The sequence below is a fragment of the Pseudorasbora parva genome, chromosome 19 (assembly GCF_024679245.1).
Source record: "Pseudorasbora parva isolate DD20220531a chromosome 19, ASM2467924v1, whole genome shotgun sequence".
Taxonomy (NCBI): Eukaryota; Metazoa; Chordata; class Actinopteri; order Cypriniformes; family Gobionidae; genus Pseudorasbora; species Pseudorasbora parva.
In genome coordinates, this window is record NC_090190.1 from 32,634,141 (window position 1) to 32,653,113 (window position 18,973).

Sequence of the window (18,973 nt, forward strand, 5' to 3'; positions counted from 1 at the left end):
AGTCCAAATCCGATTTTTGTGTATGTCCGATCAGATTTAGAAAGCAAAAAAATCACATGAAATTCCATTGTTACAAATCACTTATAATTTGAGATATCTCTCTAATTAAATTATAACTAGTACAAAATCAGTTATTGATATATTTAATAACAATGTCAACTAGTAGTAGTCAAAACATTTGTATCTAAAAAAATTCCAATGGAAGAATATGACTAGTCAAAATAGCATTGTAGATATCGCAAATGACTAGTCAGTCACATTGTAGATATATCTTAATTACTAGTGGAAATAGCAGAATATATATCTATAATTGGAGTTTTGACTAGTCAAAGCTAAATTATGACTAGTACTGCATGAGGTAAAGGTGCGCTATGCAACTATTCTAAACGGCTCGCGAGTACCGGGACTTTTATTATGACGGGACGGGACACAGTCGCCGGGCACTTCCGCTTTTTTCCGGTCAGGTAAAAACAGCTATTTTTATCATATCAGATACATCTAAGGGGCCAAGGGCTTCGTCCATCCGTCCACTCTCTTCCCTGAACTGAAATGAAGTAGTGGGCTGTACTTTCCACACAACTGACATCAGGTTCAAGTGCGCCAGGTTGGCTGGTGGTTATGTTGCCCGCATACCGCCTCCCATTGGCCGAGACTGGTATTACGATACCTGTCGGGCCGGGGCTAGTAATGCTACTGCTAATTAACGTTGATATCTCTGCAGCACTATAACTTGACATTTTTTTAATGACATCATCGCCCTTATTTCTTCTCATTCTTTTGATGCGTGTAGGTCATTTTTTGGATATTTTTACCTCAATTTTTACAGATGGCACCTTTAATGCTAAATTGGCTTGCCACAATTGATATTCAAATGAGGCAACGTCAACCAATCACCAAGCAGATCACTCTGACGCTTCATAAAGCCTGCTTCTGACTGGTAAGAGAAACTTTTATATTTAGACAAAATACAGATCAAATATTATTATTGAAGGATTATTATATAATCTCTGCAGTCTCCTTCACGGACCAGCACCGCAGGCTTCAAGATGTCCAAGTAAGTAGAAAAAGCAAATATTTGACAGTACTTTTTGTGACCATCATGTTCACTAATGTAATGATGACAAAACCTAAAAACAACAACAAAACATTAATAAATAGTGTATTTTAAAATACATATACATCATTAAAATGCTATAAACTATGAATTAGAAGAGTACATATCAGAATAATGGTATCCTACGATATAGGCCATCCCAAATAACTATAATGATAAATTAAATCGCAAAATTGCGTGTCCTAAATAATAATAACGCAGGCTTTATGAGATGATGGTGTTCTTTCTAGTTGACAGTGGTGTCGCTGCTGTATCACTGTCTGTCATAGTTGATCAAGTCTCCATAGCCCGCTTCACGCATGTATTTCTGCATGTCCAGCGGCCCGGATACTCGCAGCACCGCCTGGTCATTGGCGCTTCTCTCTCCGGATTGGAGCTTTTTGATCAGCTCAGCCAATAAGACTCGCTTCTTTGGTTTCCACCGACAGCAGGATTCGATAATAGAATATCTAGGGAACAAATGTTACGTTGTAAATTCATATTATAGTGTCCATCAGTGTTGACTAAGTTTACATTTTAGACAGTTTCTGATAACATTTTTGTTCTTTAACAGAGACAATATGAGTGTGAATGATTTTTTCTCTTCCATTTTTGTCAGTGGAGCCCTTTCTGAGCCATCAGATTTCAACAAAAATATCTTCATTTGTGTTCCGAGATGATTTTATGATACACAGGGGTGTATTAATTTGGTATTTTGAAGAGTTATAATGAGCATAATGAGATCTATTCATGATGAGAGGGAGACATTTTGGCATCTGAGCAGCTTGAGATATTGTTGATATTTCTTCTGAAACTCTAGAAATCTGATTAAGTTAAAGGTATCTATGTGTGTGGAGGGGTACACTTTAGTAAGGAAACTATCATATAGAATTTAGTATGAAGTAAAAAATACATTGAAAAAAATAATTATAATAATAATTTATAGCTTTATCTAAAAACAGAAGTATATGACATAACCACACATTTTTTACACAATTCTTCATGTGGGTGAAGTAACGTACAGTGTGCTGGAGCAGTTGGGCGGTCTGGTTATTTTGTTCTCTCTCTGTAAATGCTGCAGAAGTTCGCTGGTCATTATGTTGGGAAAGGGGGGCTCTCCTGAGATACAACGAGGTAAAAAGCTTAAGACAACCATCTACAACCATGCAGTTTTCTCTTTTGAAGATAAGAATAATAGGAAAATAGAATAGAAATAGAATAGAATAGAAAAATAAGAATTATTTTTATAATAATCATTGACAAACACACTCACCTAATGTCACCATCTCATAGAGCAAAATGCCAAAGGACCATCTATGGAGGATTAAATAGAAATTAATAACATAAAGGACAAAATGTAAATGAAAAAAAAAAAACATTGTAGCAACTCAAAATCTAATAAATGCACATAATGCCCTAATAAGCATTATTACTGTAATACAGTGTCCATGATATAATAATTTTCTCAAAATGTAATTATGTCTTGAGCTTTTAATGTAATAACAATTTACATTGAGAAATCTATTACATTATTATATGAACCAAAAACATGCCATATTGTCATAATTCTAATAGCTTTTAAATCATAAAAAGTATTAGTATTCCCTTACAGTACATTTTTAAACTACATGTGAAATGCAATATTTAAATATTCATGCAATTATTATTATTATTATTATTATTGTTATATTTATTAAACATAAAGCATTGGTATTCCTTTACAGTACATTTTAAAAATCTAAATCCAATCATTTGTAGTATTACTACTACTTGTATACATAAGGTAGTATACTGTTACATGACAAACAGTTTTAAATACCACCACTCTGTACAAATGCTGTGAGAGAGAGAGAGAGAGAGAGAGAGAGAGAGAGAGAGAGAGAGAGAGAGAGAGAGAGAGAGAGAGAGAGAGAGAGAGAGAGAGAGAGAGAGGGTGAATTTATGAATGAAAGTGTGAAAGTCACAAAACGATGTTATTGCGTATCCTTGCGCTTTTTTAAGTGGGTATGCGGAACTTCTTGACTTTTCCATGTTTTTCTATCCTGGTGGGGACTTCAACCTGAACACAGACTCATGGGGACTCGTGTCACTGTGAGGACCTAAATTGAGGTCCTCAGGGGTACAAAAGCTACAGAGTTCTTTTAAAATTATAATAATGCACAACGTTTTGTGTGATTGATCGGTAGGTTTAGGGGTAAGTTTAGTGTAAAGGGATAGAATATACGGTTTGTACAGTATAAAAACCATTACGTCTATGGAGAGTTCCCAGACAGATGTGGTGTGTGTGTGTGTGTGTGTGTGTGTGTGTGTGTGTGTGTGTGTGTGTGTGTGTGTGTGTGTGTGTGTGTGTGTGTGTGTGTGTGTGTGTGTGTGTGTGTGTGTGTGTGTGTGTGTGTGTGTGAGCGAGCGTGGGCGTGTAATAGATCATCTGCTGTAGCCAACGGCAGCACAGAGCACAAGTTAAGCATATAGTTATTCACTTTAATACAAGTTACAGCAAGACAAAGCCTGAATGCACACCAGAAGGCATGTTAAAAAATACAGTACAACTTACAATCATGTACATTGATTATAAAGAGTCCACACACCCCTTTTAAAATGGTTTGGTTGTGTGAAGTAAAAAAACAAAGACAAATAAAATTTGTCATAACTTTTGCACATTCTAGTAGTAGTATCAGTAATCTGGTGGATTTTGTAGGCAGGTTAAGAGGATTTAGATTTTTAAAACGTACTGTAAAGTAATAGATGTACTTTGCTTAATTAACTGAGACTTCTTCCAGCTCTTACAGGTTGTTGGCCTTGTTTGTTCGTTGCTTCTATTGCTCTCCCCTTTTTTGTAAGTCGCTTTGGATAAAAGCGTCTGCTAAATGATTAAATGTAAATGTAATACCAATGTTTTATGTGGTATAAAAATATAATAATAATTGCAGTAATTGAGTATTTAAATCTGTTGCATTTCGACATGTAGAATACTGGATTTACATTTACTGTTATGTATGTAAAATGTATTGTAAAGAATTCTATTTTGATTAAATAAATTATGACATGTTTTGCTGAGTTTATAATCTAATTAAATTCTCATAATGTAAAATAATTACATTATGAGCTCAATATTTTATTGCATTTTGAGAAAATGATTACATGATGAAAATGTTATTACAATAGTAATGTAATACGTATTACATTATGTGCAGTTTATTACTTTATTAGTTGCTACAACCATTAACTGAAAGTAAACTCACATGTCGCTGCTTTTCTGGGGAGGTTGCCGTCCCAACACCTCTGGTGCTTGCCACTTTCTCATTTCCATATCATCTATGTCTCCTATAGAGTCTGTACTCATTTGCCTGCGATATGCCGGACCCAAACCCCACAGCTTGATCGACAGGTCCCGACCAACCAGGACACTTCGAGCCCTGACATTACCATGGATGTAGTTTTTACTATGCAGATATTCCTGGAATATCAAGACCGATGATGTCAGAACAAGAACATGTGATCTTGGGTATGACAATATATTTTTATTGTACATTGTAAAATCCTAAATGCTCCAGTTAAGTGCTCATGGCTGGCCATGATTAATGCATGCCAGAGTCAGACAAAGTAAAAGGCTTATTTTGATTTATGCAGTTGACAGTTTGTGCTGAAAGCATGTATCGAGTGACTCACAAAAACTCTCCATCTATTTATATACTATATATCGGCAGGCTTTCATGATGTAACTGACATGTCAATATGATGGTATATATCTTGTTATCTACCAGAGCAGATGCAATCTGAGCGCCCATGGTAAAGATTCGTTTTTCAGTCATGTCACACGGCGCTGCCTGACCTGCATGATCCTGTGAAAAAGATTTACAGTCAGTCAGAACAAAGGTGAGGTTGAAACTTTTACTTTGACTTTTAATCAGTCCATTACAAATGAGATCATCAGTAATGTCACAACCTCTATATCATTCCTTCCCAGGTGACCTCTAGTTTAAATAACTGATCAATGCATTCAGAAAGTTCAATGTTAATATTTTACAGTAATGTGTATCTATTGCAGTTTTGTGGCTTTAGTTCAGGTTTGTTAGCTTTGAGGTCATTTATATTTGTTCTTCTAAAATGTAGTTTGGGGTCTGTATTAATTTTCTATATTTTAGAAAGATGTCTCTTATGCTCACAAAGACTGCATCTTTTTTTATTAAAAATACTGTAAAATAGTACAATTTAAAATAAACCTTTTTTTCTATTTTAATATATTTTTAAATGTAATTTATTCCTGTGATGGTAAAGCTGGAAATTTTCAGCATCACTACTCCCGTCTTCAGTCACATAATCCATGATTCAGTCACATGATCCCGTGATCCACATGAATCAGCTGTTTTGCTGCTCAAGAAACATTTCTTCCTATTATCAATTTTGAAAACACTTGACGCAACGCATTTTTGTCCACACTGTAAACCAGGGATGGAAATTAACTTTTTTTCCACCGGCCACTGTGGCTGGTGGATTTCAAAATTTACCAGCCACTCAATGTTTTTACCGGCCACTTTCTTGTTTATAACCGACAATGTGTAACTGCACCTGAAAATTAATACTACAAGCTCTACAATACTTAAGCTGTTTATTTAATCTCAAATCTCAATGAAATACTGACATTTTTTCACTTTTATACACACACAAACCATGAACTGATATACACTTCATTAAATGAGTAGGGCTCTGTGTTCTCTCTCTCTCTCTCTTTTTTTTTTACCTGGATGTGGCATTTGGATGATTCTTTTATGGCTTCCAGTTTTAGGTTTTTAGTCCCAACAATGAAACTACTAGTTTTGGCATCTCCTGAAGCGTGTTGACGACACCGAGCAGAACATTGTCAGTAGGGATGCACCAAAATAAAAATTATTGGCTGAAACCGAAGCACTAAAAGAAATTATGCCAATTATCCATTGCATTTATGGCTAATGCTATGACTGTGTAACTGTACTAAAAATCAAGGCATTGCAATTGCATTAATTAATATTAAAGTTTCAAATAATAAATCAATTACAAATTATGCAAATATTTATTTAGCACATTGCAACAACCCACAGTATAAAATAAAATTCAAACTAAAATGTTTGTGAGTGATGTCCTTATCGTTTGTTTGACATTAAACATAGCAGTAAAGGCTACTGCCCCTTTAAGACCTAATAGAAGGATATGCGTCTTTTTCACGACTGTATAAAGTTCACTTAAGGCATATACAGACTATGTCTGCTAGAATACTCATCAAGATGAACATGTTGGCATACTTTTTGTGTGAGTTTGTCCGTTTAAGCACAAGACTTGAAAGAGAACTCAATATTTGCGCGCTGTGAGACGGGTGCGCACTTCCGGTTGACAGTGACGGATCTTCTCTCAGTGCGAGCGCGAGTTCTTATTCGCGTCTTCTGGCACTACATCCGGGTAATGACGGCGAAAACGACTGGTCATATTCGGACATACGGCCGCACTCGCATGCACTGAACACAGTTTACAAAGAGGGGAAACAGTATGCTATTTTTATTTACCCGCCACGGTGGCCGGTAGGTGAAGCGAGTTTACCCGCCACAACTCAAAATCACCCGCATTTGGCTGGTGGCGGGTGCTAATTTCCATCCCTGCTGTAAACCCGAATAACTTGGCAAAACTCAAAATAAACTTGACTAGCTTTAATTATAGCTAATAAAATAAATTGTGCCTTGCTAATTTGATTACACAATGCTTTGGTAGCATTAGCATAGCACTAGCTGAACAGCATGCAATATAATACATTTAACATATATCTTTTAACAAATACCAACTAAGCTCATGCTCCACTCGTCATGGTAAACCTACAAAATAATTTGAAAAATATAACAAAATAACAGAAACTCTTCTAAACTAGCAAAGCAAAATATTAAACACTACTAAATCTCACACTTAACATAATATAACACTTAATTTGGGCATTTACTGTCTGTGGTGTGGCAAGCAGCGGGGCGAGGGACCGCGAGTTCGCCAATTACATTGGCCAATGTAATAAAGTTCATAGAGTGGAAGGAAGGAGGCGGGAACCGGCGAACGTTCAACAACTTTAATTCCAAATAAATAAACAAAACGAAAGTAATCCGTGGGCAGCCCCTCACGGACGACCTCCTTTTATGCTCGCGTCACTTGGCCGCGAGACAAGATCGGTGTGTCACGCAGCTGGCACTCATTACCACTCGTCACCGGCCCGCACTCGCGGTCCCTCGCCCCGCTGCTTGCCACACCACACTGTCCCTTTTTAGTGTCTGTTTTGAGAAGTTCTTTTAATTAGTTTGAACTAATTGTTTAATTTGAGTTGGCTTTACGTAAACCAATTAATTATGTCGAGCCCTAGGATAAGAATATTCCTCCTACAATACCACTTGTTTTCAAGGCTCAAGGTAGTTTCATAGTTCATTTCTGTGACGTAAACAGGGATGATCCCCTTTCACACCATTCATGTTTCAAAAGGAATTATCTCAAACAGGAAAGAAAGCTAAACTTGTTAAGCCAGTTCATGGCATATTTAGCAATCTGCTTTTAGCTATCTCTTTGTCCCCTGCAAGACTGAAAATTAAGCATTACTCTGTACCTGTCTGCATCTCCACAGGAAGCTCAGCAGGTCTCTGTGTTCCAGCTGTTCTACCACTATCATCAAGGGTTTACGCGCAGTCTCCACCCCCAATAATTTAGGCAGCAATGGGTGTGGTCCCAACTCTGAAAGGAAGTCTGAAAATCCCAGAAAGGACTGGCACTCTCTGGCATTGGCTGATTCTGTATGAGGAAAAATTGGAGTAGAAAGTAAGATATCTATCTATCTATCTATCTATCTATCTATCTATCTATCTATCTATCTATCTATCTATCTATCTATCTATCTATCTATCTATCTATCTATCTATCTATCTATCTATCTATCTATCTATCTATCTATCTATCTACCTACCTACCTACCTACCTACCTACCTACCTACCTACCTACCTACCTACCTACCTACCTACCTACCTACCTACCTACCTACCTACCTACCTACCTACCTATAGGGCTGGGCGATATGGCCAAAATTTCATATCCCGATATAGCTCATTTGATATCCCGATAACGATATACATAACGATATAGCAACCTTTCTATTAATTCAGTTTATGAATAGTCTATACAAAATTGCAATGTGGAAATGCGGTTTGAAATGATATACAAAACAAATACAGGTAGTATGGACTACATTTTTATTTTATTTAGAACCTTTTTTTAAAGCAAGACTGTTAGTAAAGTTAACACCTGCCTAGGGATGTTAACCGATGACCGTTTGACCGATGGCTGACCGTATCAACGTTAACCGATCAAAGTTGTCGGTTAAAATAAATAAAAAAGTGATCTCTAAATTAGGCTATTATAGACAGTGGACTAAACGCTACTACAGTTGGCCGTCTCATTCCAAAATCTTTTTGTGTGATTGAACATATCCCTCGCACTCAATTTTTCATAACTCGCCTGTTTGTACTTAATAAACCAATAAAAACATTTGGCGCGAGGTCACAGCGTTTGGGTTTGCGCGCTCACAAGGTTTGCAAAAAGTAAACACTCGAGGTTAGAGCCAGAGCAGACGACAGTATGAAGCGTGCATTTCGCTTAAGATGGGCTTACATTTGGAAATATATTACATCTTCATTTCAGTGGTAACACATAAGGTGTTGATCGTCTTTCTTTATTATTGTTAGCAGTAACGTTACCTCAAACTAAAGCGGCGTCTCTTCGGAGCTGTCATTTTCTTAAATGAGCCGCGGCAATGATTCAAATGAGCTTCTAAGGCTGGACAAACGCCTTTATTTTCAACGCGATCACCTTGTACCCAAACCATTTCGAAACTAAGGAGCCATTTGTCCTCTGATTACAAACAAGCTCCTCTGCGGCGCGTTTGCGGGACTCGTGTTTCGCGCTGTGGGGGATTTTAAAAAAGTGACGTGAGTGGAAGGGAGGCTGCAGCGCATGTGTGTGTGTGAGTGAGAGAGCGAGAGAGAGACAGAGGGAGCGCGTTTATGTATTGCATGGGCATGCCGTGGCGTGAGGTGCATCTTGACGTAAAATTCTGCCATAAACGCCTTATCGTGGCGTAAGCGATAGAGCCTTATATAAAACGATAGACATTTTCTATCGTCCAGACGATATATTTCGTCATATCGCCCAGCCCTACCTACCTACCTACCTACCTACCTACCTACCTACCTACAGTCTTGTTCAAAATAATAGCAGTACAATGTGACTAACCAGAATAATCAAGGTTTTTAGTATATTTTTTATTGCTACGTGGCAAACAAGTTACCAGTAGGTTCAGTAGATTCTCAGAAAACAAATGAGACCCAGCATTCATGATATGCACGCTCTTAAGGCTGTGCAATTGGGCAATTAGTTGAATTAATTGAAAGGGGTGTGTTCAAAAAAATAGCAGTGTGGCATTCAATCACTGAGGTCATCAATTTTGTGAAGAAACAGGTGTGAATCAGGTGGCCCCTATTTAAGGATGAAGCCAACACTTGTTGAACATGCATTTGAAAGCTGAGGAAAATGGGTCGTTCAAGACATTGTTCAGAAGAACAGCGTACTCTGATTAAAAAGTTGATTAGAGAGGGGAAAACCTATAAAGAGGTGCAAAAAATGATAGGCTGTTCAGCTAAAATGATCTCCAATGCCTTAAAATGGAGAGCAAAACCAGAGAGACGTGGAAGAAAACGGAAGACAACCATCAAAATGGATAGAAGAATAACCAGAAGGGCAAAGGCTCAGCCAATGATCACCTCCAGGATGATCAAAGACAGTCTGGAGTTACCTGTAAGTACTGTGACAGTTAGAAGACGTCTGTGTGAAGCTAATCTATTTTCAAGAATCCCCCGCAAAGTCCCTCTGTAAAAAAAAGGCATGTGCAGAAGAGGTTACAATTTGCCAAAGAACACATCAACTGGCCTAAAGAGAAATGGAGGAACATTTTGTGGACTGATGAGAGTAAAATTTTTCTTTTTGGGTCCAAGGGCCACAGGCAGTTTGTGAGACGACCCCCAAACTCTGAATTCAAGCCACAGTACACAGTGAAGACAGTGAAGCATGGAGGTGCAAGCATCAGGATATGGGCATGTTTCTCCTACTATGGTGTTGGGCCTATTTATCGCATACAAGGGATCATGGATCAGTTTGCATATGTTAAAATACTTGAAGAGGTCATGTTGCCCTATGCTGAAGAGGACATGCCCTTGAAATGGTTGTTTCAACAAGACAATGACCCAAAACACACTAGTAAACGGGCAAAGTCTTGGTTCCAAACCAACAAAATTAATGTTATGGAGTGGCCAGCCCAATCTCCAGACCTTAATCCAATTGAGAACTTGTGGGGTGATATCAAAAATGCTGTTTCTGAAGCAAAACCAAGAAATGTGAATGAATTGTGGAATGTTGTTAAAGAATCATGGAGTGGAATAACAGCAGAGAGGTGCCACAAGTTGGTTGACTCCATGCCACACAGATGTCAAGCAGTTTTAAAAAACTGTGGTCATACAACTAAATATTAGTTTAGTGATTCACAGGATTGCTAAATCCCAGAAAAAAATATGTTTGTACAAAATACTTTTGAGTTTGTACAGTCAAAGGTAGACACTGCTATTTTTTTGAACACACCCCTTTCAACTAATTGCCCAATTGCACAGCCTTAAGAGCGTGCATATCATGAATGCTGGGTCTCATTTGTTTTCTGACAATTTACTGAACCTACTGGTAACTTGTTTGCCACGTAGCAATAAAAAATATACTAAAAACCTTGATTATTCTGGTTAGTCACATTGTACTGCTATTATTTTGAACAAGACTGTACCTACCTACCTACCTACCTACCTACCTACCTACCTACCTACCTACCTACCTACCTACCTACCTACCTACCTATCTATCTATCTATCTATCTATCTATCTATCTATCTATCTATCTATCTATCTATCTATCTATCTATCTATCTATCTATCTATCTATCTATCTATCTATCTATCTATCTATCTATCTATGCATGCATGCATGCTTGGGAGAATCAAACCAGCAACAAGTAAGCATCGTTGCTCCCGGGTTTTTATGGTGCATTGTGGGACATTTTTCAGGGACTGAATGCTTCAGTGCACTGAAAGGATTTTGTGATTTAAGACAGCACTTAAAAAAATGCCTACTGAACCAGGGAGATTGAGACGCAGTTAAAAAGATCAAATCAGTAATCAATCAATAACTGGACACCAAATAAATCTGAAAAAAGTACATAATAAAATTACTAAAAACCTAAACTAAAATTAAAATGAAAGGAAATGTATGTACGATTGTGGCCAAAACTGGTACTGCAATCACTTTTAAATGACTGTAGAGCGGTGTATCCCCTCTCCCCCTGACTCGAGGTTGCCAGATAGGCTGCAGGATCCAGCAGGAACGTTTGTAGCTGCAGCTGTGGTAACTAGAGCAGATCTGGCAACCCGGATGCCGAAACACTACTGACTTCATGATTGGTCGATAGGTGGAGGGCGGAGCTTCAGGCCAAAACACAACATGTCAACATCAACATGGGGCTGCAACAACAACTTTTAAATGACAATATCCTGGCCGGACTACTGTTGTCAGTGATATAAATATTTGAAATTAACATGATTTCTTAATGTCTAGTGACACATCAGGGCCATTTTATGATTAATTGAAATACATTTCTTACATACAGTTCTATAGTTTATAAATGATATCAGAATACACCGATCCAACCTTACCGTTAAGCACTCTCGAAATGACTGGCTGGCTGTCCATGACAGCTCTGTGTATTGTGAAGTTGTCCTGTTTCACTGAGAAGGTTGGGGGGAGTGGAGAGACTATCTGGAAGGTGCCTGGATGCCTCACTGTGGTGTCCTGGGGTACTGCAGGCCCAGAATTCTGCATGTCATGGTGAAGTTGGTCTGTCATGGGAATAATCTCATGTTCCATTGGGTTCAGCTCTGCCGGAGCTGTTGTTGCAAAGTGAATCAAAAGATGTTAAAAGAATCTGGTGTATATTAAGACTTGTGTGAAAGACTTTTATATACAAACACTTTGATGAATAATTAACTAGATAGGCCTAATCTATTAATAAACACTGCAATCAATCTTGAAGGGAAATCCTTTTAAATAAAGATAGCAATCATGCTTGGTCAGGAAGGCTTATAAATAAACATCGCGATCATGCATGAAACAGAAGACCTTCAAATAAACACTACACAGCCTCTTGAGTATTCGTGTGAGTAAAACAGTCAGATGCCGTAGCTACCATCAATGCCTTGCAGGTGCCGTCTGTTGCTGTTACGGTGCCTGTGTGTGTTATGATGGTGTTGTGTGTCATCTTTTTCATTTCTGTGGTGTCCATAAAGATGTGACGGCTTATGGGAGCATTTGAGCACAAACAAAATGATCAGCGTGGCAAAAAACGCCACGAGAAACAGCACTGGAATGACGATCAGTTCCACTTCATAAAAAAGTACCTCTGCAAGAAAAATAGAAAATGTGTGTTATGTGCTGGCATGTTTTGGTCACAGATAAGGTGCGTTCCATTCGAGCAGGGTCCCTACGCAGTGTTCACTCACTGCTCCCTACTCCCTGATATATCAGTCGAAGTGGACTTTGCTGACAATAATTGCTCATTTGGAACGCCATGCAATGCCATCAAAGAAAGACAACGGCGGGGTCACACAGATTATGATACAACATCAATTAATATTGTAATTTACTATCTTTCAAATTTAAAACCATATAATATAAATATACATTTATAAAATGAAAATCAATTAGCCTGACAAGCCAGACCCACATCAAGATGTTTGGTCAGAAAAATTCATCATTGACAGGGCTCAATCCGAGGGGCGGGATAAATGGTCGTCTTTCAAACTCCCTCTGCACGCAATAGGATAACACGACAACCAACCAGAGCAACGTGAAGCGGAGCTCGTTGAGAGATTAAACTTTCGTTGATACGGAACTTTTCGTTGATTTAAGAATGACTTCAGTGCCGTTCTTTGCTCTTTTCTCAGAGAAAAACCTAACTCCAAGTCTTCCAGAGTCGCGGTCAAAGCTGATTCCAAAGACCACCGTTCGCCAGCCTCAGTGTTTACGTCACTATGTTAACCCCGCCCACTGATTCTACACACGATGTGATTGGCCTGACAAGAGTTTGGTTTTTACAGCTCAGACATGTATTGAGAGTTGCTAGAGTTGAGATACTCGCGGCAGATTAGATTTGCTGCCGCTAGGGTACGTCTAGATTTCTAAGCTAAAATCAATATGATTTTCAATATGTTTTTATCTTTCAAACTTTAGTTATTGTGAAATGTTGCTGTTGGAGTATAAATAATACCTGTAAAATTATAAAGCTCAAAGTTCAATGCCAAGCGAGTTATTTTATTTAACAGAAGTTCCCTTTCAAAGCCTACGGCCGGTTTGGACTACACCCCTGCACTTCCTTCAGAAATGACATCACTAGAACCGTTTGCTGACTAACCCTCCGCCCACAAGAACACGCAAAATAGGGGCCGTGGTCTTGTTGACTCCCACGTGGAGAAGAGCGTGCATTCAGCGCTTGCATCTCCCCGTTATGGTAAGAGGCGGGACCTTTCTGGGCAAAGTGCGCTAAGCTGCTGTCCAATCATAACACGGGAAGCGCTGGCCCAATCAGAACTCGTTACATGTTTCTTAAGGAGGGACTTCATAGAACAAGGAAATCCTCAGGCCGTTTTTAGGACAGAGGGAACTGTACAGATAAGTCAATTGTGTGAAAAATACTGTGTTTTTTTACACGCGAAACATGAACTCATGTTATATTGCACACTGTAAACATAATCAAAGCTTCAAAAACACGCAAAGAACGGGACCTTTAATGTATTTTGTAATGAATGGTCTTAATAATGGTAGTGGTCTAATCTCGTGCACTTTCTTTCCCACGCGCAGCATAGTAAACAAGGTAAATGAAGTAAAAAAGCCTCAGCTGCTTCTCAACACTTTTAATTTGTTTACATATTCATACAATAGAATATGCGAATACAACAGTCATTGCCATAACCATTCTTACTCTAGTTTTGTATAATAATAACTATAAATATTCAAATGCATACATAAACTCCTCCTTCTCTGAGCCGCTTAAAAACTATTCCATTGGCTCTGTTCCATCGTTAGTTCAGACTAGGGATGTGACGCGCAATGACAGTTTGATGATTTTTTGCTCTCCATCCTGCAGGAAAAACCAGCATAACTGGTCATACCAGAAAGACCCGCATATGTTGTAGTTTGGTGCTGGTATGCTGGTGACCAGCATGGGATGCTGGTATGCTTGTAGACCAGCATCACCAAATGGTCCACCAGCTAAACCAACATCAGACCAGCATCAACCAGCATGGGCATTATGTTAAAACGCAAGACGCCCGTGGCGCACATACAGGGCGTATAACGCTCTCTGCCAACAGAAAACTATTTTAAAAAGGCGCCTCTCACGTGTTCTGTCTGATCGGGGCCCTATGCTGTTTTTTCCAGTATCGATGTTCCTTTCTTTCCTATGCCGTTTGCAGCGCTCTTAACGTGGTCGCTCCCTTCAGATCTCACTTAAGTGAGATAAGTGATTATCTCACTTAAGATGGCAGAATACACTGTGAAGTTCACTTATGGTAGTAGAATGGAACACACCTAGAGTTGAGGGTGTGTCATATAATTAGACACCTGATCACACTCAAGCTGGATTGCTCTAGTCTCCTCCCACTTCCTCTACACCAATGACATCTCAGTGCTCATTGTTTGAAGCTGCAGTGGTCTGAATTATTTTAAGAGTATGCTTACACAACAACAACAACGTACTACAAACGGAAACGTTTTTCCTTTGTGTTTTTCACATTAAGACAACAATGATGTCAAAATAACACCCATTCACATGGATTCGCGAAAAAGACTAAAAGCACTTTATTATGCATACCAGGCCAGTAGTTGGTGTTGTCACTTTGTGAAGAAACACTGTACAGCTATAGATTAACGTCACCATTTTCACAAATGTGCGTTTTGTAGCTTATGCAGAGACGATAATGATATGATTTTCAAAAACTTGCACTTTAAAGTTAGCATTTTCAGACTCTTAAAACGCTGTGTTCTTGTAAATGAACAGCCAAAAATCATAAAAGCTGAATTTTCCTACCTGTCAGTCACTTCAACATTATGTTGACTAATAAATGGGGTCTCACTTTGGAGCCGCTATCACCTCGGAGTTAAAAAAAAAAACTTCTGCTGTCTCACATGCTTGGGCCAGAAACATGCTGCCTCTGCATAAGAGCTGTGGATCCGCTTAACACTCTGGGAGAACTGAGGGTTTCAGTGGGAGCACTTCCACTTGGCCAGTTCCCACGTACCTCCTGCTCCTCTAGCATGCCGGGTGATGGCAATGCTCCTTCTGATGGGGGATACAGCATGTCTATTCGGTGCTCCAGGTGAGGATCAGATGGTGATAGCTGCATCGGAGAGTGGGCTATTATTCTCTGGAGAGGAAGATTAAGTTTAGCTTCCCCCCTCTGTGGTGGTCGCTCATGCTGAATCGGATTCAGAGTTGACAACAATGCTTGGCCGGGCCACTGCAAACATCGGACAATCGAAGTGGAACCATCCACCTTGTCCTGAGCACTCACAGTTAGATGATTGGTTCCTGGGTGTGGCACATGGTTCACAGTCGTATTCTGCCCCAGTGCATTTAAGTGCACGAGGAGGACCAGAAGTCATGGAAGGCACCTTTAACCTTCGCAGCCTCCTCCACTCTCACTACCCTTCGATAGTGGGGCCACTAGGGGGTAGGTGAAGATTCCCCAGGTGAAGCTTGCAATTGTGGTGCACTTGCGACGCCACCAGGAATGACATCTCTGGCTAAACCCTGCAGAGATGCGGAATGCCGACAATGTGCACTTTCTCAACTACCCCATCTCGCAAGGTGGCCTCTTCGCCAACAAAGTTGAGGACTGTGCTCAGCAGTTCTTGACGAGTGGATGTTGCCACCATCGTGGCATATTACATTACAATAGACGGTTGGTCTTTGGAAAAGCATGATCTAGTCATCCGGTTTCTGAGAGGCAGCAGGAGGCTAAATCCACACAGGCTGTGTCTCATCCCCTCCTGTGGTCTCTCAGTGGTACTTTCTGGACTGCAGAGAACTCCTTAAGATCCGCGCTCGCCTCCATCAAGAGTCAATCAGTCAGCGAATCGCGCCCGGATATGTGCCCAAAGTTCCCACCATTCCTTGTCAGAACCAGGGTTCGAACTTGTAAGTGCTGCCCCCAGAGAAGGCAGACTCAGCCCTTGCGTTGCTGTGTCCCGTTCATGTCCTGAGTATTTACGCGTACCGCACTTAAAGCTTTAGAGGCTCTGAACAACTTTGTCTGCTTTGGAGGTCAGCAGAAAGGAAAAGGCTGTTTCCAAACAGAGGGGGGCCCACTAGATCGTGGATGTCATCGCCTTGGCATATCAATCTCAAGACATGCCGTGCTCCCTCAGAAGGAGGGCACACTCCACTCGGAGTGTTGCCTCCTTTGCTACGCCTCGAGCTGCAGACTGGGTAAAAACAAATACCTTTGCATGATTCTACAACCTCCGGGTGAAGCCAGTTTCTTCCGGTGTGTTGGGTACAAGCAGGTAATGTGCAGCAATGGCTGGCTCGGTGTCTCGCCTGCAGCACCATTCCGCAGAGGATATGAGTGTTGCCTTTGCTCTCCAGTTGAGTTTCCCACTTGGCAAGCCCTGAATTGAGCATCCTTCGGCAGTCAGACACAGCGAAGGTGTCCGATGTCAGGCCCATTACTTGAGATGCATACCCAGTCTGTCAGCCCTTGTAATGGCTAGATGGTCCATATTTTTTGACTCCTCCTTGGTTATTCGTACCAGTCAACGTAGCATTGTAGTGACTGATAGATAAGGAACATTGTGGTTACAGATGTAACCCTCATTTCCTGATGGAGGGATCGGAGACACTATGTCCCTCCTGTCACAACCCTGAACCACCCCGCTGAATGGCCAGGTCTCCTTCTTAGCTCCTCTGCCAACCTGAATGAGTGGATCTTATATACCCATATGTATGGGAAATGGCTTGGCATGCAAATTCCACTCTCCAATTCTATTGGCCATTTTTCTAAAATTCCTATAGTGAGACCCCATTTGTCAGTCAACGTAACCTACGTTTTCTCCATCAGGGAACAAGGGTTACATCCATAACCAAGACGTTCCTGTTACTTTTGATCAGTTTAAGCTTGCTAAATAATGGCTTGTTTCCACTAGACAGTATGGTTCAGTACAGTTTGGTACAGTGCGCAAATTTTGCAGTTTCCATTGTCAGAAGTTGTGTATGTTACTCTAATTTCCGAACCGTACCTCTTTTTTGACACCCTTCCATTGGGGTACCTATCACAGTTGTCCGGTATTAAAGGGTGGAGCTAGACTCACTGCAAAAACACAGAAATCATCACTTGGGTGTGCTTTTTCGGCTGTGTTTTTACTTGCAGCCTGCAGCCTTGCCTCAAACAAAGCTTGTCTTCTTCTTGTGACAACAGCTAATGTACTGAACCATACCACTTGGTGGAAACAAGGCATAAATAAACATCAATTTCTTAAAAAAAAAAAAAAATAGAGACTAAAATGAATAAATTGAACCTAGCTCATCACTTACCACAAAGAGTTCCTGGTAAACATGGATATGTTGTGTTAGTTGAATTAGACATACTGTAAAAGGTAAAAAATAAAATATTAAGAGATATGGCAAAGCACCAACTTTAAAACACTTTGTGTAAACTGATATGTAGCAGTTCATAAGCAATGCAATTCACCTGCATCAGCTTATGGGTTTTATGGGTGTAAGGATAACATCTCTGGCATAATCATGCAGTGCATGTGCAGTTTGGCAGCTCTCTGAAAGACATACAACTAGACTGTAAATGTTCACATGTGTTTTGCAGAAAATGTTATATATTGCTAGTGTGTTTATGTTGCAACTCATTTGTATGTTTTCACAATGCTTTTTAATATAGCAGTCTTAAAGATAAATTTTGTTTGTTTGGGCATATCTGACATTTAATCAGCAATGAAATATGTAAGCAGTTATGAAGTCCCATCCTATTTAATAAACAGCTAAATATTTGTTATAATTAAATCATGACAATGGTGAAGTGTTTGCCTCTATATATAAAACTGGCATGAAAAGAAAATATGATACACTGGTAGTCACAACAATGAAATTTGTGATCAGTGGTTTAAAAATAGCTTTGAATTTATCAAGATAAAACCTCCTGAGAAATGCAGAACATGTACCTGTACAGTATTTAAAAAAAACAAAAAGACATTTTTTTGACAAGTTTATGCCTTGAGCACTCCTGCTATTTAATTATGCTTTGTCAGCACATTTTTTCCCGCTGACATCTTGGCTTGTGTACGAGACTACCAGACTGTCACTCAACCTGTTCCTCTGCATTACTTTCTTTACATCATAGACACACCACAAAGTTGATCACACACAAGAGTCAATGTGAGCTCAGTATAGTGTAAATATCTGTTTGTTGATTTCAAATCTTGGTTTAACTACTAAATTAGAGTTAAGCCAGTGAAAATGTAGATAAGCTTAATTTACTGACCATCAATCCTCTAACTCTTTTAAGTACTATAAGTATGTACATATATAAATATATACACACACACACACACACACACACACACACACACACACACACATATATATATATATATATATATATATATATATATATATATATATATATATATATATATATATATATATATATATATATATATATATATACATGAA

At 39.3% G+C, this 18,973-nt stretch overlaps 2 protein-coding genes across 4 annotated transcripts in view; both read right to left on the reverse strand.

Annotated features, from left to right (window-relative positions):
* cacng6a (calcium channel, voltage-dependent, gamma subunit 6a) overlaps nt 1-18,973 on the reverse strand; it is a 213,942-nt gene that overhangs the window by 123,688 nt on the left and 71,281 nt on the right. The window lies entirely within an intron of this gene.
* On the reverse strand, nt 1,133-18,063 carry styk1a (serine/threonine/tyrosine kinase 1a). The gene is made up of 10 exons (XM_067425835.1): nt 17,982-18,063; nt 17,825-17,877; nt 12,422-12,634; nt 11,892-12,122; nt 7,701-7,882; nt 4,855-4,935; nt 4,336-4,550; nt 2,367-2,407; nt 2,116-2,212; nt 1,133-1,563 (listed from the first exon to the last, which is right to left on the reverse strand). The coding sequence occupies exons 2-10, from the start codon at nt 17,874-17,876 to the stop codon at nt 1,368-1,370; spliced, it is 1,308 nt and encodes a 435-aa protein (XP_067281936.1). The 5' UTR covers nt 17,877; nt 17,982-18,063; the 3' UTR covers nt 1,133-1,367.